Genomic DNA, 23,267 nt, shown 5'->3' on the forward strand with positions numbered 1-23,267 from the left:
GGCTCTTCATGGAGTCCTTGGAGGAGAGACCTGGAGGCCAGGATGGCACAAAAACCTCTCAGAGACTGAAAATAGCACAAAGAACTCTCAATGTGGAAAGGAAAATCCAAAGTACCTCACAAATGTTAAGAATCTTAAAGTATTCATGAGCCCCACTGAGTGTCAGTACAAAGCTCTCAAGGGACTCATTAAAACAGATAATTGGGGCCATGATTGCAGAAACCTCTCACAGTCTGTATCAAAAGGCAAACACCAAGTACCTTAATAAAACTGAAGTACCTTGAAGCATTAATGGGCCCCACTGAGTGTTGTTCCTGACAAAGCCTCTCCAGGGACTAATTAAAGCAGATAATTGGAGGCCAGGATTGCAGAAACCTCTCAGAGACTCCAAGGCAAAAGCCAAAGTCCTTTGAAAAACCTGCAGTCCCTGGGAGCATGAAGGAGCCCCCAGAGCCATTCCTGACCAAGGCTCCCCAGGGACTCCTTCCAGCAGATCCTTGAGGCCACTGGGATGTGGGCTAGGGGGGGATGCTGAGGGCAGGACCAGGGGCTGACAGTGCCCAGCCTGACTGGGGCTGTGCCAGGAGGCCCCAGGGCCTCAGGACAAGGTGTCTCCTCACAGCCCTTGGTGGCACAGACCCTGCTGTGCCCCAGGGCACCAAGACTTGGCTTCTCTTTGTCCCCTCCTGGCATCAGTGCCTCCAGTTCTCTGCTCTGCCTGGGGCCTGGGGACACTTTCTCAGTCTTGTCCCTCAGTGGGACCCATTAAAAGTCCAAGAAACTTTGGAGTTGGAGTCTGACTTGGAGTTCTGGAGAGGTTTCTGCAGCTCCCTCTCAGGGCCTGATGTTCAGGGCCTGAGCACAAAGTCCCAGAGGGTCATTAAAGTCCTTGTGCTGTGTCTGTGCTGCTGAGCTGGGCCGGGCTTCTGGCACCAAGGGTGATCCTGGTAACCAAGCAGAGCTTCAAAAGCACATTTCTCTTGCTGAGCAGCTCTTCTGCCAGCCCAGCAGGGCTGGGGCACTGCCTGCAGCCAGCGCGGGCACAGCACAGAGGCACAGAGAGCTTCAATCAGTCAGGGCTGGGAAGGGGCTGAGAAGTGCCTGGGGCAGAATCACTGCCAGCCCTTGGCACAGGAACCTCTGGCTGCAGGACAATGCAGCTGCAGCTCCTGGAGAGATCTCCTAAAGCTGGAACATGCCAATGCCCACAGACCCTGTGAGTGCATTCTCTGCTCATCTCCTGTGCAGAGCAGCCAGGGGCGCCCAGGGCTGTCCTGCAGAGCAGGGTCCTGCAGCCCAGGGTGCTGTGCTGGGCCAGGGACTCTGCTGCCTGCCAGGGACAGCTCTCAGCCGGCCCTGGAGCTGCTCCCAGCGCTGGCCAGGAGCTGTGGGGGGAAGGAGCCACCCTGAGCAGGGCAGGTGCTGCTGCTGAGAGGGGCTGGCTGGGGCAGGGCTGCTCCAGCTCCAGACCAGCCTGGGCACAGCTCCGGAGGACACTTCCCAAAGAAGGTAAGCCTAGGATTATACTTATATACTTAGAAAACTATAATCCTTTATTATTGCTATTAAACTCTTGATTACCTGTTAGAGGGAATGCCGCGGGAGACAAGACTCATGATATCATGATCATCAAGTCTCAGTTTATTGTAACAGATTACACAGTTTATATATGTTTGTTAATTAGCTCATACATATTGCAAAAGCCAAGCTCATGATTGGTTGCTATGTGACTTGTACTATTATCTTAAAAGTATCTTTATGATCGATACATGCCTGTCCAGCTGGCCTTGCAGTTAGAACAGCTTAGTACCCCTTTGTTCTTCTCTATCTACTTCTACATACCAAGCAGTTTCAATATCCTGCTTTCTGCACACCATCTACTCTTCAGGGCCATGCGAACTTTGCAGCAGTCACGTAGCCCTCCCTATTTGGATTAATTTTACAGTATCATGTCCCTTGTTGTTCAACCATTCCTCTGTCAGGCTCTCTTCAATTACCTCTCTTAAACTCTTACTGAACAATATTAAAGTTTTATTATATATCTCTATATCTATAATATTTAATTAACTCTAGTGCATTTCCTTGTGGTTTTTCTTAGAATTTAGAAAAATAACCTGACTGTATAAATGCATTTTTGAATATTATATAGTCTTTTCAACAGGAAGAGGACCTACAAGAAGAACATTTTGGTTTTTGTATGCCAGCAGTGATAACGAAAACTGGGGGAAAAAAGTCCTTGGACCTACTCCAATGTGTTGAGCCAGGAGTGTGTAACTGGGACAAGTGAATATCCTTTTGAATGTCCTTGTTAAATATCCTAATTAATCAACCTTAATGAATTGTTGAAATCAGGGGCTGGGTGTGCCTCATCCCCACTAGGACACCTGGAAGCTTCCAATAATGGTCTGGTTTTTACTTTACTGTTCTAATACTGTTGCAAGGGCTTTTTTCTCCTTTAATTATAGACAACAGGGGGTTGAGAGAAGCAGAACAGGAATTGAAATCCCAGAATGACAGAACATTCTGAGTTGAAAGGGATACACAGGATCATCAAAGGAATGTTTGAACATTTACAGGGACTCCAGAACTGTGACTTTGGGTGGTCAGTGTCTCTGCTGGGAGCCTCCCAAAGGGCCTTCAGCCACTCCTCAGCCCTGGGCAGCAGCAGCATCACCTCTGCAGGGCCCAGCAGGGCTCTCCTGAGCTGCCCTTGCCCAGCTGCACACAGAGCCTGCCCCAGCCAGGGCCCTGCACACAGGCAGGTTTCTGTAGGGCCGGGCCGAGGGCACACAGGGTGGGATGGGCTCTGTGAGCGCTGGCAGGGACAAGGCACCTCTCAGGAGGGGATGTCCAGGCCCAGGGAGATGCTCAGGGAAGCAGAGGGGGCTGAGCAGAGCAGTGCTGGGGGAACAAGCCCATCCAGCCCCTCACCTTCCCTCAGCCACAGGGAATCCTTTGCCTCTTTCATCTCTCAGTGGCAAACTCTGAGTGCAGCAGGAATGCTGGGGATTTCTGATCTCAGAGAGTGAGCAATGATGTGTGCGTAGGAAAATTATTCCTAAAATCATCTCCTGCCATCTGTTTCCTTTAGAAATGTGAGTGCAGATGGTATCAAAGCCTTTCTGGAGTAGGAGTGATTCCCCTGACAAATCCTGAATATCCAGTCTTGTCCCTCTGCCACATGGCCAAAAACCCAGGGCAACAGGGCAGGGATGGCTCCTCGAGAGTCCCCACACACAGTCCTTGCAGATCCTGGCACACTCAGCCAGCACAACTGGAGCTCAGGCAGGGACCTAGGTGAAGGTTTTCCCAGAGCAGGAACAAGGGTGGGTGAGTCCCAGCAGGACAGGCTGCAGGGAATGGCCCAGGTTTGTCTCCAAGCAGTCTCTCCTGACTTGTCCCTGTCCTTTCTCCATGAACAGGTGCCCATGTGCAGCCACAGCAAATGTCCAACAGCAGCTCCATCAGCCACTTCCTCCTGCTGGCACTGGCAGACACGCGGCAGCTGCAGCTCCTGCACTTCTTCCTCTTCCTGGGCATCTCCCTGGCTGCCCTCCTGGGCAACGGCCTCATCATCAGCGCCGTAGCCTGCGGCCACCACCTGCACACGCCCATGTTCTTCTTCCTGCTCAACCTGGCCCTCAGCGACCTGGGCTCCATCTGCACCACTGTCCCCAAAGCCATGCACAATTCCCTTTGGGGTACCAGGAACATCTCCTACACAGGATGTGCTGCACAGCTCTTTTTCTTCATGCTCTTCATCTCAGCAGAGCTTTCCCTCCTGACCATCATGTGCTACGACCGCTACGTGTCCATCTGCAAACCCCTGCACTACGAGACCCTCCTGGGCAGCAGAGCTTGTGCCCACATGGCAGCAGCTGCCTGGGCCAGTGCCTTTCTTTATTCACTGCTGCACACAGCTAATACATTTTCCCTGCCCCTGTGCCATGGCAATGCCCTGGACCAGTTCTTCTGTGAAATCCCAGAGATCCTCAAACTCTCCTGCTCCAAATCCTACCTCAGAGAACTTGGGCTCATTGCACTAAGTGCCTGTTTAGGACTTGGCTGTTTTGTGTTCATTGTTTTCTCCTATGTGCAGATCTTCAGGGCTGTGCTGAGGATCCCCTCTGAGCAGGGACGGCACAAAGCCTTTTCCACCTGCCTCCCTCACTTGGCCGTGGTCTCTCTGTTCCTCAGCACTGGCATGTGTTCCTACCTGAAAACCCCCTCCATGTCCTCCCCATCCCTGGATCTGGCCCTGTCAGTTCTGTACTCGGTGGTGCCTCCAGCCCTGAACCCCCTCATCTACAGCCTGAGGAACCAGGAGCTCAAGGCTGCACTGTCGAAACTGACGACAGGATGGTTTCAGAAACATTAAACTGCTGATCAATTTCTGCAAACCACTGGCAATAAAAGTGTTTTTTTTTTTTTCTCCTTGTTGGTTTCATTTAGTGTTTTTTTCTTTCTTTTACTGTTTTCATATTGTTCTCCATAAATAAAATTGTTAGTGCCATTTCTCATTTTGTTTCTCTCCACCTTCCCTGTGGCCACAGACTGTGTCAATGAGGGGCTGCACTCTCGGTGCCTTTAAAGGAACTAAAGGCTCTCCCATCACAGTTTTCTGCAGAGATGCCCTTTTGTTGCCTCCTCTGGAGCTGCAGCAGCAATGTCTGTGTGCAGAGCTGGGGCAGATCAGGGCTGGCACAGCAGCTGTGCCCAGGAGCAGCAGCACTTGGTGCTGCCAGTGCTGCTCCCGTGGCCCTGCCCCACTGCCCTGGTGGCCCTGGTGTTGCTGCAGGGCCTGAGTGCTCTCGGGGCCGGGCACAGTCCTGGGGGTGGCAGTGCCGGGGCTGCAGCAGGGACAGGCCATGGGCACTGCTGGGGCAGCGCTGACGCCTCAGGCCAGGGCCTGGGGGCTCCAGGCTCCTTGCCCAGGCTCTCTCAAGAACACAGCCAGGCCAATGCTCAGCACAGAAAACCCCCGTGAGCAGCCCCAGGCTGTTGGTGTGGGGACATGAACCTGAGGGAGCACAAATGCCATCAGCCCCTGGGGCCAGGAAGGGCTGGGGGATGTCAGGGAAACCACTCAGCTTTGTCCTGGCCTCTGCAGTCAGCCAGAAAGTTTTTTCCTTTCAGCTGGGAGTTTCCTGTCCCACTGGAGACGCTGCTGCTCAGAGACAGAGCTGCCTGGCAGCCACCCCCAAACTGCCCGGAGCATGTCCTTGGCTTCACCTTTGCTTTCTTTACTCTTCCCTGGACCAGATTTCTTCCTCTTGCCCAGCCCTGTTCCCTCCCCTGCACACGGCCTATCCTTGTTTGCCCTTTCCTCTCTGGCCCCACTCCCCATTGCAGTTCCTGACTTGGCACCATGGGAACATCCCTTGGGGAGCAGGATCATCCCACAAGTGCTGCAGGAATTGTCTGCAGGCTCCTGCAGTGCCTGGTGCTGCTCCCTTGCCAGAGGCACCCCAGGCCAGGGGGGCACATCTGGGCTGCTGTGTCTGGCTGTGGGGCTCCCTGTTCTGGGCAGTGAGGAGGAGCTGCAGAGGCTCTGCAGGACTGACAGGATGGGCTTTGGGGCTGTGAGGAGAAGCTGAGAGCCCTGGGCTGCTGGAGCTTCTGAAGAGGAGGCCCAGGGCTTCTCCTGCAACTGCTCCAAGGGTGTTTTCAGATAATCCCAGAATCAGCAAGGCTGGAAAAGACCTTGGAGATCATCGAGTCCAACCTGTGCCCTGACACCACCTTGTCTTCCCTGAGCCTCCTCTTCTCCAGGATCAACAACCCCAGCTCCTTCAGCCACTCCTCACAGCACTTGTGCTCCAGATCCCTCACTAGCCTTGTTGCCCTTCTCTGGACATGCTCCAGCCCCTCCATGTCCTTCCTGAATTGGGGGGCCCAGAACTGGACACAGCACTCGAGGTGCTGCCCAACCAGTGCCCAGCACAGGGGAAGAATCACTGCCCTGCTCCTGCTGGCCACACCATTCCTGATCCAGGCCAGGAGCCATTGGCCTTCTTGGCCACCTGGGCACTCTGCTGGCTCATGTCCAGCCTGCTGTCCATCAGTCCCTGCAGGTCCCTTTCTGCCTGGCTGCTGTCCAGCCCCTCTGTCCCCAGCCTGTAGCACTGCAGGGGTTGTTGTGGCCAAAGTGCCGGACCCGGCACTCGGACTTGTTAAACCTCACCTTGTTGGATTTGGGCCCTGGATCCAGCCTGCTCAGGGCCCTGTGCAGAGCCCTCGACCCTCCAGCAGATCAGCACTCCCAGATAACTTGGTGTCACCAGGGTTAATGAGGCCCCAGAGTGTCCCAATGGTCTCCACGATTCCATGAGGTCTCCCAGTGTCACAATGTCCCTTTGGTTCCATGGGACCCCTTGGTGTCACAAAGTCCCTTGGATCCTTGGGCCCTGCAGTGTCACAATGTCACCGTGGTCCCCCAAGGCCCTGCAGTGTCACAGTGGATCCTTGGTTCCATGAGGTCTGGCAGGCAGCAATGCTCTCCTTGGTCCCACAGTGTCACAATGGCCTCTTGGTCCCAAGAGCCACCACGGTGTCAAACATGTTTCCTTCATTCCAGGAGTCCCTGAGGAGCACCACTGCCCCCTCAGTTCCATGGGGCCCTGTAGTGTCACCATGGCCCCATCATGACACGAGGTCCTGCTCTGTCACAAAGCTCTGCAGGGTTCCACAAGGCACTGCAGGGTCACAGTGGCCTCTTGGTTCCATGAAGCCTCAGAGTGACACAAGGAATTCCTTGGTGCTGCAGTGTCACAATGGAGCCCTGGTGATAAAAGATCCTGCAGTGTCACCATGGGTCCTTGGTTCTATGGGGCACCACAGCAACACAATTTTTCCCTCAGTTCCCAGAGTCCTTGCAATGGAGCAATGGCCCCTTGATTCCATTGTCCCCAGGCTCTCCCAAGGGTCTCCTTGGTCCCTCAGTGTCACAATGGCCCCTTGGTTCCACAAGGCCCCGCAGGATCACGGTGGCCTCTCTGGTCCCACCAGGACCCAGACTGTCACAATGCACTCCTTGCTTCCATTCAGCCCCACAGTGTCACAGTGGCCCCGTGGCTCTGTGGTGCCATGTCACACACAGTGTCACCATGGTCCTCTCAGCGCCACGAGGCCCCGCAGTGTCACAATGGCCCCTTGCTTCCCCAGGGCCCTGCAGTGTCACAATCATCAGAGAATCCACCAGGCTGGAAAAGACCTTGGAGAGCATCAAGTCCAACCTGGGACCCAACACCACCTTGTCACCCAGACCATGGCCCTGAGTGCCACAGCCAAGTCTTTCCTGAAACACTTCCAGGGACAGAGACTCACCCACCTCCCTGGGCTGCCCATTCCAATGCCCAATCACCCTTTGTGTGAAGAATATTTCCTGATGTCCAGCCTAAACATCCCCTCGTGCAGCTGAAGGCTGTGTCCTTTTGTCCTGTCCCTGTTCTTTTGGAAAAGAGCCCAACCCGCACCTGGCTGTCTGTGCAGCCCCACAGGTGCCACGGGCTCTGCAGGAGCTGGCAGAGGCTGCCCAGCAGGGAGGCCATGGGGCACAGAGCCCCAAGGCTGCCCAGGGCCCCACGGCACAGGGGCCGTTCCCAGCCGCAATGCTCCTGTCCTGGGCTGGGCTGCACAGGGGCTGTGGCACCATGGCTGGGCCAGCACAGGGCCACAGAGGGGCCACGCAGCCGCTGCCGGGGCTGGCAGCAAGGCCGGGCACAGACAAGGAATTGCTGAGCATGGCCTGCGCTGGCCAGGGCTGCCTGTGCCCAAGGCAGAGCTCAGCTGCCCTTGGGGCTGCAGGAACACTCAGGAGCCCAAAGAGCCTCCATGGCTGTGCTGGAGACCAAGGCTGGAGCAGGGAAATGCAGGGCTGCTGTGCCATGGGGAGGCCATGGAATTCCAGCTCACACCTCAGCTCTCTGATGGTCCCGGCACCGTGCTGGGCCCTGTTCCAGACTGGAGCAGAGCAGATGTTCATGGCACAGGAGCCCTGTGGGACTGGCAGGGACCTGCAGCTTGCAAGGTGCTCTGCTCTCCCTCAGCTCCTCTCTGAGAGATCCAATCCCAGCTCGGCATCTCATGGCACAAGTGGCACTGCCTGTTCATGGGCACACAACTGATGTCTGCCTGGAAACAGGCACAGGTTTTAATACCTGTTAGTTTCAAAACATACCTGTACATCTTTATTATCTGGGAAATTTGAGTACTTTTAGGAAATGGCAAAATCTTACCACCCGGCATGGGAATTTCCTGGAAATATACTGATAGCAGGAGAAATAATACTAATATTACTCTTGACTTCTGTCACCAATATTCTGTTTATTCTTTCCTCTCCCTCTTCCTTCAGCTGTTACCAGCTCTTCTGTTGAAATAGTCATGTCTAAGGACGTCTCTTCACTAGGCCAGATGGTTGTATGTCATTCCTCTTCCTCCAAGATTTCCCCCTCTAAGTTCTCTCTGGTCATTCAAGGGCCTCTCATCTGCCTGGTTTCATGCTTTGATATTCAGGGAGTTGTCCACTCTTTCTAAAGTTCAAATAAATATCATATCAGTCAACACCCTTCTTGTGTTTATATCTATCACATAACTATATTTTCATATATGTTTGTCTAAATCTGTTCCTGTAGAGAAATCCCTTGGAGATGGGGGACATGTCAGATGCTGCTGGGACATCCCAGAGAGCTGAGGGAAGAGCTGTGATGGTTATTTAACGGTTCACATGCTCAGCTTGTGTTTGTTGGCAAGAAACCTTTCTGTGCCTCTGAGTGTCACCAGTCCTGAGCCCAAAGGACACAAACCTGATGAGTTGTGGTTCCCACTGCAGGGGCTGCACTTGGACCTTGGCTCTGCACAGGAGAGCTCTTCATCCACTTTCCCTCTTTTCCTCCCTCTGGGCATGGAGGGAGCTCCTGACTTCAGCCTGTGTCTTGTGTGTGCAAAGAGCAAATCCGGGCAGAATCGGGGCAGGGAGGGTTTTGGGGGACATTGGGATCTGTGCTGGGCACAGAAGGTGTTTTCCATTGCTCTGAGACTGTCTGCTGTGCACAGTGGATTTAATAGCCAGCAGTGGAATGACTTTTGCTTTTGATGGAGCTGTGCCTTCCCTTGGCTTTGTTGGCTGGCAAGAAATGAACATTCCTCTGTGTCTGGGGCAGCTCCTTCTCCAAGGAAAGCAGATGGGAGTTGGAGCCAAGGAGCTGAAACCTGCAGGTGCAGCCTGGGCTGGAGGGAGCTCAGATTTGCACAAGGCTGCTCTGAGTGCCAGGGCTTGGATGGGGGAAATGGTGGGGTGGGGGTAGGGACAGAGTCTGATGGATTGTCAGACACAAAGCATCTTGATTCAGCTTCACCAACTTTAAGCCTGATCTATTTTAAGTTAATCAAAATGTTCAAGAGGAGAGAAGTATAAGATTAAGACACAGAAAGAGAGAAAGACAGAATAGATACAGAGAAGCACACAAAGGTACCAGCTCCTGGATTCCAGTGGTGTTCAATTGGAAATTCCAAGAGGAGGTAGAGTCAAGATGTGTGCTTGCCTTTTGGTCAGCCTTAAATTCCCTTGGTCTTCCTGGGCCCTTCCCCCAGGTGGGACTTGGGGTCATTTGGTCACTCAGGAGCTGGGCTGGGGCTCCAGAGGTGGCTGTGGAGCATTGCCTGTGCTGTGCCAGGGACTGGCAGACACTGCTGGGTTGGGATAGAGGCTCTGGGGGGATTGGGGTTCCAGGGCAGGGCAAGGCTGGGGTTCCAGGGCAGGGCAAGGCTGGACCTGCCCCTTCCTCCCTCACACATGAAATGTTTCCAGCCAACAATCTCCTCCAGTCTGTCAGGCAGTGCTGGAGGTGAAATCCCAGTATGGCCATTGGCACCTGTAGGAGAAGGACAGTTCTTTTCCATAGGAAGGAAAACACAGAGCCCCACTGTTTGGAAGGCAGGTGAGAGCCTCACTAGGCCAAGGCCAGCCAGACTTTTCAGAAATAGCAGATTTTGTCTGGGAGCAGTCTTTGGATTTAGGGAATTTTGGAGACAATCTCAATTTTGGCCATGGGCACCTGGAGAAGCAGGACAGTTCTTTCCCAAAGGAAGGAAAGCATGGAGCCTTCCCCAGTGTTTTAGGGACAGATAAGCAGTGACCCTTACCAAACAACTGCCTGCCAGATTTGTCCTGGCAATATGTCCATGGGAACAATCCCTGGATATAAGGAAATGGAGGTGAAATCCCAATTCAGGCCATGTGTGCCTAGAGAAGGAGAGTTCTTTTCCATAGGAAGGAAAGCCCCGAGCCCCAGTGCTTCAATAGCAGATGAGAAGAGACCCTCCAGGTGCCAAGCTGTCAGGCAGCCCCTGGAGGCCAAACCAGCCAGACCTGTTCCATGTTCCCTTGGTTCCTTGGGGCCCCACAGTGTCCCAGGGGTCTCCGTGGTTCCCCAGGCCCCACAATGTCACAGGACTCCTCTGTTCCATGAGGCCACAATGTAACAATGGACCTTTCGGCCCTGGGGTTTGTGGTGTCACAATGGTTTCCTTTGGCTCCCCAGTGTCACAATGGAACACTGATGACACGAGGCCCTGCAGTGTCACAATGGACCTTTGGTTCCCTGCAGCCCTGCCGTGCCACAAAGGCCTCTTGGTTTCACGAGGCCCCACAGTGTCACAATGGTCCTCTTGGTTCTGTGGGGACCCCTGGGGTCACAATGGTCTCACTGGTGCCATGAGGCCTCACAGTGTCACAATGCTTTCCTTATTCCGTGGGGCCTCATAGTGTCCCAATCATCTCCATGATCCCATGAGTCGCCTCAGTGTCACAATGGTCTCCTTGGTTCCATGGTGCCTCACAGTGTCACAATGGCCCCGTGTTTCCATGAGGCTGTGAAGTCTCTTCATGGTGTCTCCGTGACTCCATGAGGCCTTCCAGTGTCACAATGGACCTTTGGCTCCCTGGGGTCTCGCAGTGTCACAATGTTCCCTTAGTCCCATGAAACCTCAAAGTGTCATAATGGTCTCCACAGTTCCATGAGGCCACACAGTGTCACAATGGTCCCTTGGTCTCACAGGCCCCACAGTGTCACAATGGTCCCTTGGTTCCATGGTTCCTGTGCTGGTGCATTCCCCCCTCCCCTTCTCAGGCCGCCCTGCCAGCTGAGAAATGCTCGCTGGCCTCGGCCTTGGCCAGCAGCCCCTGGGCTCAGCTCCTCTGGAGCTCAGCACAAACACGCTCTGCTCCAGGCACTGCTGCTGCCCAGCCAGCTCCTGGCTGCTTCAGGAGCAGCCCTGGGAACTGTTTGTGTTCCCTCAGTGGCACAACATCCCTGTTCTCACCCTGCCAAAGAAAGCTGCTGATGCCAAGTGCGGCCAGGATGAAACATGGCTGGGACTGCAGCCCCTCTCTTGGGGCCCTACAAACAGCGCTCCAAAAGGAGCCCTTGGAGCTCTCCTGGGCCAGCGACTCCCTCTGAGTGGGGCCTCTCCGAGCCGGGAACTCTCCCGTTTGCTGCACTCGGGGATCCCCAACAACGAGGGAGCCTGGGCGATCCCCCCACTCCTCCAGGCTCAACCCTTCCCTGCTGGGGAGATGCCAAATCATCCTCATGGAGCATTTCCCTTTGCTCAGGGGAATTTCTCACAGGTGCCTTGCACTGACTCTCTGTGTCTGTGTGCACACAGGAGTGCCTGTGCTGGGCAAATGTGGCAGAAATGCTCTGAGTGCCTTGGATAGCTGAGCCAGTCAGGCCTGTAGGTGAGGTTAAATCACAAGGTCTAAGTGAAATGCTTCTAAGAGTTGTCCTTTTGCTAAGTTGTTATGTTTTATATAAGTTATAAGCTGAGTTAAATATTTTTAAATGTTATTCCTCTGTTAAATTGCTACGTTGTAGGTTATAAGTTAGGTTAAATACTGTTAAGCTCTTTTCTTTTGCTAAATTGTGACTGTGAAGCTATCATTTAAGGTTAAGGTGTAAGTCCTGTTAAGTTTGAACTCTGTTAAGCTTTTAGGCCATATTCCTTTTATCCTTGCCCTCACTGCCCTTTTGTCACACACACACACACACACACACACAGTGACAGTTCTCGATTCATTTCTGGTTTGATTGCCTGGATTTTGTTTGGTTTCGTTGTTGCTTTGTTTCCTTGCTGTGCCTGAAGTGTCCAGTCAGGAGCAGAGTGACTCTTGCCAAGGAACTTTGTGCTGCTGTCACTTTAATATTAAATCTGGTTTTTGCTGGGGATTTTTTCAGCGCTCTCAAGCCCTCGTTGGTCACAGGGTGAAGGAGCCCTGGCCCAGGTTCTGGCCCTGGAGGACATGGGGATGCTGCTGGGGGGTCCCTGTCCCCCTGTCCCACCCCCCATGGCTCCAGCCCCCATCCCCGTGTCAGGCTCTGGGGTCGATCTCGTGGAACATCCTCTGGGGGAGGCTGCAGCGCCGGGGGCGGGGGGACTCGGGGGGACAGGGGACCCCGCTGTGCACGAGCAGCGTTGGACTTCTCTGGGGGAACTGGGAGGGGAATGGGGCAGAGTGACCTCCCCAGTGACCTCACACAGCCCCTGTGCTGTCACACAGCCCCTGTGATATCACAGAGCCAACTCTATGATGTCACCCTGTGATGCCATACAGCAGTGCTCTGATATCACAGAAGACTATGATGTCACAAAGTCACTATGTGAAGTCACAGTCCATTCTGTGATGTCACAGCCTGCTCTATGATGTTACAACACTCTCTGATGCCACAGAGCCACCCTCGATGATGGCAGAGTCTGCTCGATGGCCTCACACCCTACTCTGGGACATCACAGCCAGCTCTGTGATGTCACATCCCCCTCAGAGATGTCACAAACCTCTCAGGATCTCAGTTATATTGAAACATTGAAGTTTCTTGTACTTTGAAGAGATCACTGTTAGGGACACTGAGAAAGTGTCCCCAGGTTCCAGTCAGAGCAGAACACTGGAGGCACTGATGACAGCTGGGGACAAGCAAGGGGAAGGTGTCTCTGGTGCTGAGCAAACCTGGATGTGTTTCAGGAATGCAAAGGGCCCAGGCCTGAGCCCCAGCCCCTGGCAAGGCAGATCCTGTCCCTCCCTCATTGCTCAGGGCTCTTCCTGGGATGGGCACTGGCATGTGGGGATGTGCAGTGCCAAGGGCAGGACCATGGGGCAGCCCCTGCCAGGCTGCTGAGCAGGGACAAGGAGGCACTGAGGCCCCAGGGCTGCAAGGGTCCCTTGTCCCCTCGTGGCCTCAGGCCCAGGGCCAGCAGCCATGGCCAAAGGGCTGCACAGGTTGGCTCTGTCAGGGCCTTGCAGCTGCTGCACATCCCTGAGCCCTCTGCAGCCCAGGCTGTCCCACGGTGTCCCTGCCCTGCGCCTCTGTCCCTGCAGGCTGTCGTCACCCCCGGCTGCTCCACCTCACTGGCCCTTCCTTTGCTGGCAGCTCTGCCTCCTGCTGCCCCTGCCTGGCCACACAGAGCCTTGGGCTGCTCCAGGCTCCTGCTGGGGACGTGTTGCACCACAGCCCTGCCCTGGGAGGGAAATTCCTTTCTCCTCCTGTGTCCAGTCTGGACTTCCCCAGCTGCATTTGTGGCATAATTTCTCTCCCTGCCTGATTCCCACTATGGAGAAAAGCTCCACCATTTCCACATCCACCCTTCAAGCCCTGCCAGGCCACTCCTGATCTGTCCTCAGTCTCTTCACAGCTGAGCCCAGGCACATCAGCCTCCATACATGGGTTATGTTCTTGAGGCCTGCAAAACCCAGCTCGGGAGATCTCTGGGCCCTCTCCAAGGTGTTTGCAAAGGAAAACCTTCTGCTAATATCACCAGAGGCCAAGGTCAGGCAGAACTGTCTGTCCTGGCAGCTTTTGTCTGGGAGCAATCCTAGGATAGATGGAATGTTGGCAGCCAAATTCCAGTTCCTGCCATGGCCCCGGGACAAGAGGGACAGTTCTTTTCTGCAGGAAGAAAGGAACAGAGCCCCAGTGCTTCTGAGGCAACTGAGATGCGACCACCAGAGGCAAAGGCCAGCCAGAGCTGGCAGGTTTTTTTCTGGCAGATACCCTTGCATACAGGAAATTTTTTAGGGGAAGTACCAATTTTGTCCATGGATGTCTGAAAAGAGGGACAGTTCTTTGCCATAGCAAGGAAAGCACGGAGCCCCAGTGGTTCATGGGCAGATGAGAAGCAGCCCTTGACATTCCAAGATCAGCCAGACCTGTCAGGTGGCCCCTGGGAGGCCAAGCCTGCCAGACCTGTTCCCTGTTCCCCTCATTCCATGGAGCCCCACAGTGTCCCAATGGTCCCTTGCTTCCAGGAGGCCCTGAGGTGTCACAATGCCCCCTTGGTGACACGAGGCCCTGAAGGGTCGGAATGGTCTCCATGGTTCCACAAGGCCCCACAGAGTCATGGTGGTCTCTGGGTTCCAGGGAGCTCCGCGGTGTCACCATGGCCCCAGAGTGTCACAATGGACTCCATGGTTCCACCAGGTCCTCACCGTGCCACCGTGGTCTCCACAGGAAGGGAACAACCCAGCCCCAGTGCTGCAGGGGCAGATGAGCCACAGCCACCAGAGGCCAAGGGCAGCCAGATCAGATGGTGCTGGCAGATTTTGTCCTTGGATATAGGGAATTTTAGAGGTGGAATACCAGTTTCAGACCTGCTGCCTGGAGGAGAAGGACGGTTCTTTTCCATAGGAAGGCAAGGACAGAACACCGGTGTTTGAGGGGCAGATGAAAGGTGACCATCAGAGGCCAAGGGCAGCAGACCTCTCCATTGTGGTATTTTTTTGTCTGAAAGCAACCCTTGCATATAGGGAATTTGGGAGGTGGAACCCCAATTTCGGCCATTTCTGCATTGTTAAGAAGGATGGTTCTTTTCCATAGGAAGGAAAGCCCAGAGCCCCAGTGTTGCAGGGGCAGAAGCAGAGAGAGAAGGCTCCTGGGAGGCCGGGCCAGCCAGACCTGTTTGTCCTGGCAGCTTTGTCACTGAAAATTCCTTGGACCTAGGGAATTCTGGAGGAGGATTCCAAACTTTGGCCATGGGAATCTGGTCAAGATGGATGGTTTTTCCCATAGGAAAGAAAAGCGTGGAGCCCAGGTGTTTTGGAAGAAGATGAGAGGTGGTCACCATAGGCCAAGAGAGCCAGACCTGTCTCTCCTGGCACCTTTCATCTGGGGGAAATCCTTGGATATTCAGAATTTTGAAGGTGGAATCTCAGTTCTGGCCATGGGCACCTGGGCAGGAAGAAGAGTTCTTTTCATCAGAAAGGAAAGCACAAAGCCCCAGTGTTTCAAAGGCATATAAGGATCATCTCTTTGGAGACCAAGGCCAGCCAGACTTGTCTCTCCTGGAAGGTTTCACCTGGGAGAAATCCCTGGATATAGGGAATCCTGGAGGCAGATTCCCAACTTTGGCCATGGGTGCCTGGATGTGAAAGGTGCTTTTTTCCCATAAGAAAGAAAAGCACAGGGTCCCAGTGTTTCACAGGAAGATGAGAGGTGGCCCCTGGGTGGCCAAGCCAGCCGAACCTGTCTGTCCTGGCAGGTTTCATCTGGGAACAATCTTTGCATAGAAGCAAACTAAGAAGAGGAATCCAAATTTTGGCCATGGGCACCTGGAGGAGAAGGACAGTTCTTTCCACAGGAAGGAGAGCACCGAGCCCCAGTGCTCCAGGGGCAGATGAGCAGCAGCCCTGGACATGCCAAGGTCAGCTGGACCTATCAGGTGGCCCCCAGGTGGCCCAGCCAGCCAGGCCTTGATGCCTTGAGAGGCCACCTAGAGCAGAGGCTGGACAGTGTTACAGGAGTAAAGTGGGGATTTATTAAAAAGGCCTTCAAAGGATTCACCTGGGCAGTACAAGGGCCTGGCTGAGGGTACATCCAGGATGGACGCCAGGTCACGTGTTTACACACTTTTTTAAGATTTGGTTCATTTCCATATTGGGGTTAATTGTCCAATTATACCTTCAGGTTATGCAGCCCCACCCTCCCAGTCTGCTCTCCTCAATTTGCTGCTGTTTTCACTTTTTGGGCCCGAAGCTGCAGCGGTGTCTATGGTTCTCAGGCAGGAAAAGGATTGCTTTGTCTGACTACACTGTAAGAGAACTTGCTGACACTCTGCATGAAGTTCAGAGTTACAGACTGATACAGCACAGAATTGGGAAAATATGGAAGCTAAAACTTAAGGCATCAGTCTGTCCCATGTTCCCTTGCTTCCATGGGGACACACAGTGTTAAAATGGCTCCTCTGGGACACTCTGGGCTGCACAGTGTCACCCTGGGCCCTTGGATCCATGGGAGCTTCCCAATGGTCCCCTCTGATTCCACGAGGTCCCCACAGTGTCACAACTGATCCATGGCTCGATGAGGTTCCCCAGTGTCACCAGGGTGTCCTTGGACCTGCCTTGTCACAACTCACCCATCGTCCCATGAGGTTCCCCGGTGTCACCAGGGTGTCTTTGGACCTGCCTTGTCACAACTGACCCATGGCTCCATGAGGTTCCCCAGTGTCACCATGGTGTCCTTGGACCTGCCTTGTCACAACTGACCCATGGCTCCATGAGGTTCCCCAGTGTCACCAGGGTGTCCTTGGACCTGCCTTGTCACAACTGACCCATGGCTCCATGAGGCTCCATGAGGTTCCCCAGTGTCACCGTGGTCGCTGTCAGAGGCTGGATGAGATCAATGTCCCCAGACACCTTGGGCTGAGCTGTCAGTCAGTCACTCTGCTGGGACAGCGCTCACCCAGCTCTGAACACCTGAGATATCAGAAGTCCCAGCTGGGGGGAGGCCCACAAAGGCCCAGGGGCTTAAAACCAAGGAGCACAAGGTCAGCCCCTGGTCTGGACTCTGCCTTCTCCTGGGGTTTGTGTCATGCCCACACTGGAGCCCCAGGAGCTGGGAGCCACATGTGTGTCTTTCTGTGGAGCTTCTCTCTTCCTGTCTCTCTCTCTTTCCTCTCCTTCTAATGCTCTTTATATGGAACATTTTTGGGTACCTGAACAACTTCAGTGTTTAGGGGTTTCCAGGCTAAATGGGCTGAGTGAATGAAGTTACTGCTATGACAAGTAGTTTAAGTTGGATTGGATTTGTATTAAACGCTTTTCCAAAGTTCCTTGTTCTTTTGTACTTTTCCAGTAAAATTTTGGGGGTCCCGAATTGACACTGAGGGGCACTTGGGGGTCCCGGAGGGTCTGGGGGACACTGATGGGACAGATGGGGGCGGTACCGGGGTTCTGTGGAGCGCGGGGCATGACGGGCGTTGTAGTCCCGGCTTTAATGGGGCTCTATGGGGCCGCACAGCATGACGGGAGTTGTAGGCAAAAGAAAAGATGGCGCAGGCCCTAGGCCCCGCCCCCAAAGCCATGATCCCTGGCGCTGATTGGTTGGAATCGTGATAGGCGGGAGCCTCGGCCAATCGGAGGCAGTGCGGGTGGGAACAGCCATTCAACCCCTCCAGTCCCTCCCAGTACAGCCCAGTTCATCCCCAGTACAGCCCAGTACAGCCCCAGTGCCCCTCCAGTCCCTCCCAGCACAGCCCAGTTCATCCCCAGTACAGCCCAGTACAGCCCCAGTGCCCCTCCAGTCCCTCCCAGTACACCTGAGTTCATTCCCAGGCCCTCCCAGTTCCCCCCAGTGCCATCCATATCCCGCTCCAGTGTCCCCCAGCCTTCCCCACAGCGTTCCTGCCCATTGCGGGGCAGCGGCGCAGACTGAATGTCCTGCCGCCCAAACCTCCTGCTCCTGCCACACAGCGCCAGCCTTCTCCCCTCCTCCTCTCCCAGCACGGCACAAATTCCAGCTCGGAGGAGGCTTCCCCAGAGAGGGCTCCGGCTCCTGTCTCAGCCCGAGTGTCCCTGCAGAGATACAGGGCATCCTTCAGGCACTTCCACAAGCTCAGGGTTCCCATTTCATGGCGAATCTGGGATGCCGGGGGAGAACGCCGGGGCATGGCCGGCCCGGGGCGCTCGGGCGGCGCTCGGGGCCGCTCCTGGCCCGGGCCGAGCGCTGACAGCCGCGTCCCGCCCGCAGGGAAGGCGCAGGAGGCCCGGCAGGAGCGGCCCCGGCGGGTTCGCTGCTGGGCAGCGGCGGCTGCGGCGGCGGCTGCGCGGCCACGCGGCTCTCGGACGGCGCCCGGGGAGCGGCGGGGCCGGCGGCGGGCGCGGAGGAGGGGAAGGAGGAGGAGGAGGAGGAGGAGAGAAGGAGAAGGAGGAGAAGGATGGGGCTGTGCGGGGCAGGCGGCGAGCTCAGCCCGCTGCTGCCCTCGGCTCGCAGGTGGCCATCAAAAGGGTGCCAGGGAACCGCGTCCGGCGCCGGGGCGAGCTGGTGATGAGCGGGGCCAGCGGCAGAAGCCGGGCCGTGCCGGGCGGGGCTGAGCCGGGGCCCGGCAGGGTGGGAGCTGCCAGGACGCCTGGAGGGAGAGCGGGCGTGGGGCCAGCGCAGGGCGCAGAGCATCCCGGGCTGGCCGAGGGGTTCCCGACCCCCGGCACGGCATCAGCCCCACTGACGGCATCGTGCTCCTCCCGCAGCCCCACGGCACCAGCGCAGCCCTGGAGATCGCGCTGCTGGACAAGGTCTCCTCTGGCTGTGCTGGTGTCATTCAGCTCCTGGAGTGGCTTCAGCTCCCCGACAGCTTTGTGCTGGTGCTGGAGCATCCGGAGCGGTGCCAGGACCTGTCGGGTTTCCTGGCGGAGCGGGGGTTCCTGCCGGAGGAGGAGGCGCGGGGGCTGCTCCTCCAGGTGCTGGAGGCTGCAGCATGCCCCTGATGAACTGTGTCTGTGTTCCACAGGAACCCTGTCCTACAGCCCACCAGAGTGGATCCACCAGCAATGCTACCACGGCGAGGCAGCGACGATCTGATCCCTGGGCCTCCTGCTGCACCACCTGGTCATGGGGAAGCACCCGTTCAGGAGGGGCCAGGAGATATCTGGGGCAGATCTTGTTCCCACCATGGCTCTCTCAAGGTGGATCCTCATCTCTGGCCTCGGGAGCAATACCAGTGCTGGGAGACAGCAGCAGCTCATGGGCATTCTGCTCTGGCAGCTGCTGAGGAGGTGGCACATGTCCTGCTCTCCTGCTCTCCTCCAAACAGAAAATCCATGGGGAAGTTTAGGCCCACCTCTAAGCACACCCAGCATGGCCTGGGCACGGGAAAAGGGGGCAACTTCTCCAAATGACTGGTGATTTCTGGTTTCTCTCCCCAGAGCGCCAGGATGTCATTAAGAGGTGTTTGTCCATGCAACCCTTGGACAGGCCATCCTTAGAAGAGATTTTCCATGATCCATGTTCCTCTGCCCTAGAAGATGGGAGAGATCCAAGTGCACAGTTGGATCAAGGGGCCTGGCAGGTAACAGCTCCACACATCTCTTGGCACTCAGTAGCAAAGCCAACCAGACAGGTTTTGTCCTGCCTGTAGTTCTGAGCAGGGGTCAGCAGGAGGGAACACAGCTCATGGGCTGGAGCTGAGCTGGAGACCTGGTGTGGCAAGCACTGGTGGCCAACATTCCCCTGGTTTTGCCTGCCATGGTTCATGGATGGCTGGGGCCCTGGGCAGAGCCCTGACAGCCTGGTCTGGCCCAGGGAAGAAGGAGCCCCTGGAGAAGCTGTCCCAGGTGGGGCTGCTGCTGCTGGGGACAGTGAGGACATCAAGGATGACAACCTCTTGCTCCACCTGACCACCGGCAGGCTGAAGATGGTGGACTTTGATTCTGACACCTCCTCCAAAGCCAGGCTCCACAGGGAGTTTGCAGATGAGTTCACACACTGGGGGATGCTCCCAGATTTGGGCATTGCACAGCCTGGCTGGGAACCAAAGGTTCCCCCTTTGCTGGGGCGGATGCAGCTGATCCTTCAGTCGGCTGCCAGGATGCTTTTGGAAGGGCTGGGGACATGGGCTGGGGTGGATATGAAATGGGAGTGGGCTCCTGGCCCTGCCAACAGCCCCCAGCACCCACCGTGCCTCGGGCTGGGGCTGGGCTGGGGCAGCCAGCCCCACACAAACAAACCCCCATGGTGGGAGCAGAGGTGGGACTCCAGACCCTGTGCAGGGTCTGCTTTCCTTTGCAGGCAAGGAAGGACTTGGGCTGCTCCACTGCCCTTGTTTGCTTTGGGATCACCATGGCGGCAGTGCAGGGGAAGGGAGAAAGCCTGGGATTCCCTCCCCCATGGTGGGTTTTTCCCTGGCACGCAGGGGTTGGACCTTCCTTAGGGCCTTGACAGAGATAAGATTTTTGACCTTTTTTCTTGTTCCCCTTTTTCTCTGTAACCTATTTTTCATAATTTGATGTTTGTCTTTCTAGAGGAAGTGTTTCAGGTGGAGTCCAGTCTGGATCAGGACGTGCTTGGGAGCAGCTGCAGCGTGGATGGGCTGTGCCCTTGGAGAAGGCTGAGGGCATCGTTTGGGAGCAGCTTTTCTTCCAGCGGGGGATGGCGTGAGGTGGGTCCTGTCTGCTGGGGATGGTGGGATCAGAGCTCTGGGGAGATGGCAGCGAGCACAGGAGCGTCCTGCTCTGGGCAGCTGCTGAGGGCTGGAGGTGCTGTGGCTGGCTGCAGGCTGGGCACATGTCCTGCCCTCCTGCTCTGCTCCCAAAGGCAGCAGTGATGGGCAGCTCTGGGCACAGCTCTGGCACGGCCAGCATGGCCTGGGCACCGCGGGCGGCTGGGACAAGGGGACAGGAGCCTTCAGCTGACGGGGCTTTCTGGTTTCTCTCCTTGCAGCCGGGCTCTGCGGGTGCTGAGGCTGCTCTGGGCTCTGCCAGGGCCCTGCTGGAGCTCAGCACCGGGCTGCAATCAGCCAAAGGAGAAATGGGGTGACCTGCAGCACAGACTGGCTTGAGCATTTCAGCAATACAGCTCAAGAAAACATGCAGCCACCCAAAAAATAAACTTGTTCAATAACTTCTGAAATGAAATCAATCTGGGATGACCCCAAATGACTTTTTGCAGCTTGCTCAAGCAGTAGCTCAGCCCTTCTCTGAACTGTTCTCTCTTCTCCCTGCCTTTTACATCCCAACTGCTTCCTCTTTTCCCCCAGTGAGCTCCCAGCCCATTCCAGTCTCCATCACACTGTTGCATTCCTTGGTGCCCCTCACCATGAGGAAGGCTGAGTCCCAGGCTTAGGGACTCATCCTGTCACTGGCTGAGGAGCAGCAATGTCTCAAGAGGTCTGGTGGGATTTTAGTGTCATTCAGAGCTGCTCTCCAGCCCCCAGCTCTCCTCACTGCTCAGTTTCCGCTCCCTTTTCCTCATCCTTGCAGCAGGATGAGCTCTGTGAATCCCCTTGAGCCTCCCCACTCTTCCCAACCCATGCACCCACCTCAGCTAGGTTGAAGCAGCAGCTTCTCTGTCTCCTCTGGCACACCAGTGCAGTCCCCTGTGCAGGGAGCCCCAGCCCCAGAGCACAGCACTCAGCAGTGCAGTCGGGGCTGGAGCAGCTGCCCTGCAGCCCTGGCTTGGCTCTTTGTGGCAGGGAATGCTCCCTGTTTGCAGCTGTCCCTGCAGGATGGCCCCAGGGCAGAGCCCAGCCGGGCTCCCACTGCAGCCCCTGAAGCTTGGGGCAGACAGTGGTCCCAGAGCTGAGGTTCGCGGGGAGCTCCCGGAGCTGTGCCTCGCACTCTGTTGCTGTGTGTCACCGTGCAGGCTGGCTTGTACGGGGTGAATGTACCAGCCCTGCTTTGACTGACAGGGGCCGGGCCCATCACATCTCTCCCAAGGCTGCAGGCATTGCCCAGGCCAGAATCTGAAGGGGCACAGAGATCAGAGCAGTGAAATCATCCAGACCGGGTTTTCAAAGGCCCTTTAGAAGGAAGGGCTTGAGAATAAATGTGCTCTGTTTGCCACACAAACATCAGGGTGAGTGGTCTCTTTGGCTCCAACCCACTTTCCTCCCTGAGCCAACGTTACCCTCTCCCTCACACGTCCCCCTCGTGCCTTCCCACTGCCTTGTCCTGTCAGGGCTCCCACAGCCCCTCATCCCTTCATGGCCCCGTCCCCTCAGGGTCTCCCCAGCCCGGCCAGCCTGCCCGGCTGCAGCGACGCAGCCCCACAGGAGCTCCAGAGGAGCCCCAGCAAGAGGCACCTGGGAGCTCTCAGCAATCCAGCCAGCAACACACGGGCAGGAGGACACGGATGGCGCTTCCTGCCTGGGACAGGGCTTGTGGCCATCTACAGGCACCGCTCTCACAGTGATCCCCACAGCTCCAGCCCCTGCCCATCTGCTCTGTGGGCAGCACAAGGGCTTCATCAGAGCCACCAAAGGCCAAGGGGCTTCTGGCCATTTTCCCTGCAACCCTGCAAGCCTGGGCAGCTTGCTGAGCCCAGGAACCCTTTTCTCCCTCTTCCCCTTGGCCCTGCAGAGCCTGGGCAGCCAAAGAAAGATCCTGGGAGTCTGTCTATAGCAACACATCCTATATTAACATGCTAAAGAAAAACAAAAAGAAAGAAAAGAACAATCTTAACGAAACAAAACATTCCTGCTGGCTCAGGTGGCCCCAGCAGACAGAGCCTCTGGAATCAGCTCTGTGCAGAGCTCCAGCAGCACAGCCAGCCGAGCCTCGACAGACGAGGCCGTCTCCTCCATGCCCTGCAGAGCCGATCACGCAGGTTGTCAAAGATGGAATATGGAGCTCTCTCTGCTTCCTGGACGATGTACGGTGTTTGAACTGCCAGGCTTGCGACGGCGTCACTGATGTCATTGGCTGTGCCTTCAAGGGCTGAAAGAGAGAGGAACAGAGCCATGGTCAGTTCCCACATCTGAGGGGACCCGAGGGGACTCTGTGCCAGGGCCATCCCAGCCGGCTCTGGCCATGGCCAGCAGGGAGCAGGGACCAGCTGGATCAGCCCGAAGCTGCTGGCCACGAATCCCCCAGGTGCCCTGAAAGCTCTGTGTGCTCTGCCCACGCCGGCCCTGGTCCGCACAGGGAGCAGAGCCCTCCGCAGCCGGGGCAGGGCTCGCAGCTCCCCCGGCAGCCCCCGCTGGCAGCCCGCTGCCCTCACTCACCCTCAGAGAGGAGCTGGAGCTCTTCCTTCCTCCCCCTCAGGTGCCGCCCGGCCGTCCCTGGGAACACAGAGCCTGTCAGGCCCAGGGCACAGCTCCCTGCCAGCGGCGCCGCCAGCCCTGTGCCCACACGCCCTCCTGGCCCGGCTCGTGGCTCACCCATGAACCTGACGGCCGCCTCTCGCAGGGGCTCCTGTGGGCTCTGCAGGTAGGGCAGGGCCCGGCGCAGGTGCTCGGCCATGCTGCTGCTGTCCTCTGCCAGCTGGAGAGAGCGGCAGGAGGGAAGGGTT

At 56.2% G+C, this 23,267-nt stretch overlaps 2 protein-coding genes across 2 annotated transcripts in view; one reads left to right on the top strand and one right to left on the bottom strand.

Moving 5' to 3' along the window:
• Positions 1–23,267, bottom strand: part of LOC144248867 (uncharacterized) — a 770,489-nt gene that overhangs the window by 345,450 nt on the left and 401,772 nt on the right. The gene's annotated exons all lie outside the window — the stretch shown is intronic.
• LOC146764088 (olfactory receptor 14J1-like) lies at positions 3,410–4,589 on the top strand. Its single transcript, XM_085565599.1, has one exon. It carries the CDS (start codon positions 3,446–3,448, stop codon positions 4,376–4,378), a length of 933 nt encoding a protein of 310 aa, XP_085421725.1. The 5' UTR covers positions 3,410–3,445; the 3' UTR covers positions 4,379–4,589.

This window comes from Lonchura striata, chromosome 36 (assembly GCF_050655825.1).
Source record: "Lonchura striata isolate lonStrDom1 chromosome 36, ASM5065582v1, whole genome shotgun sequence".
NCBI lineage: Eukaryota > Metazoa > Chordata > Aves > Passeriformes > Estrildidae > Lonchura > Lonchura striata.

Coding starts and splice junctions, on each gene's coding strand:
- LOC146764088 (XM_085565599.1), top strand. CDS start 3,446: ATGTCCAACAGCAGCTCCATCAGCCACTTCCTCCTGCTGGCACTGGCA.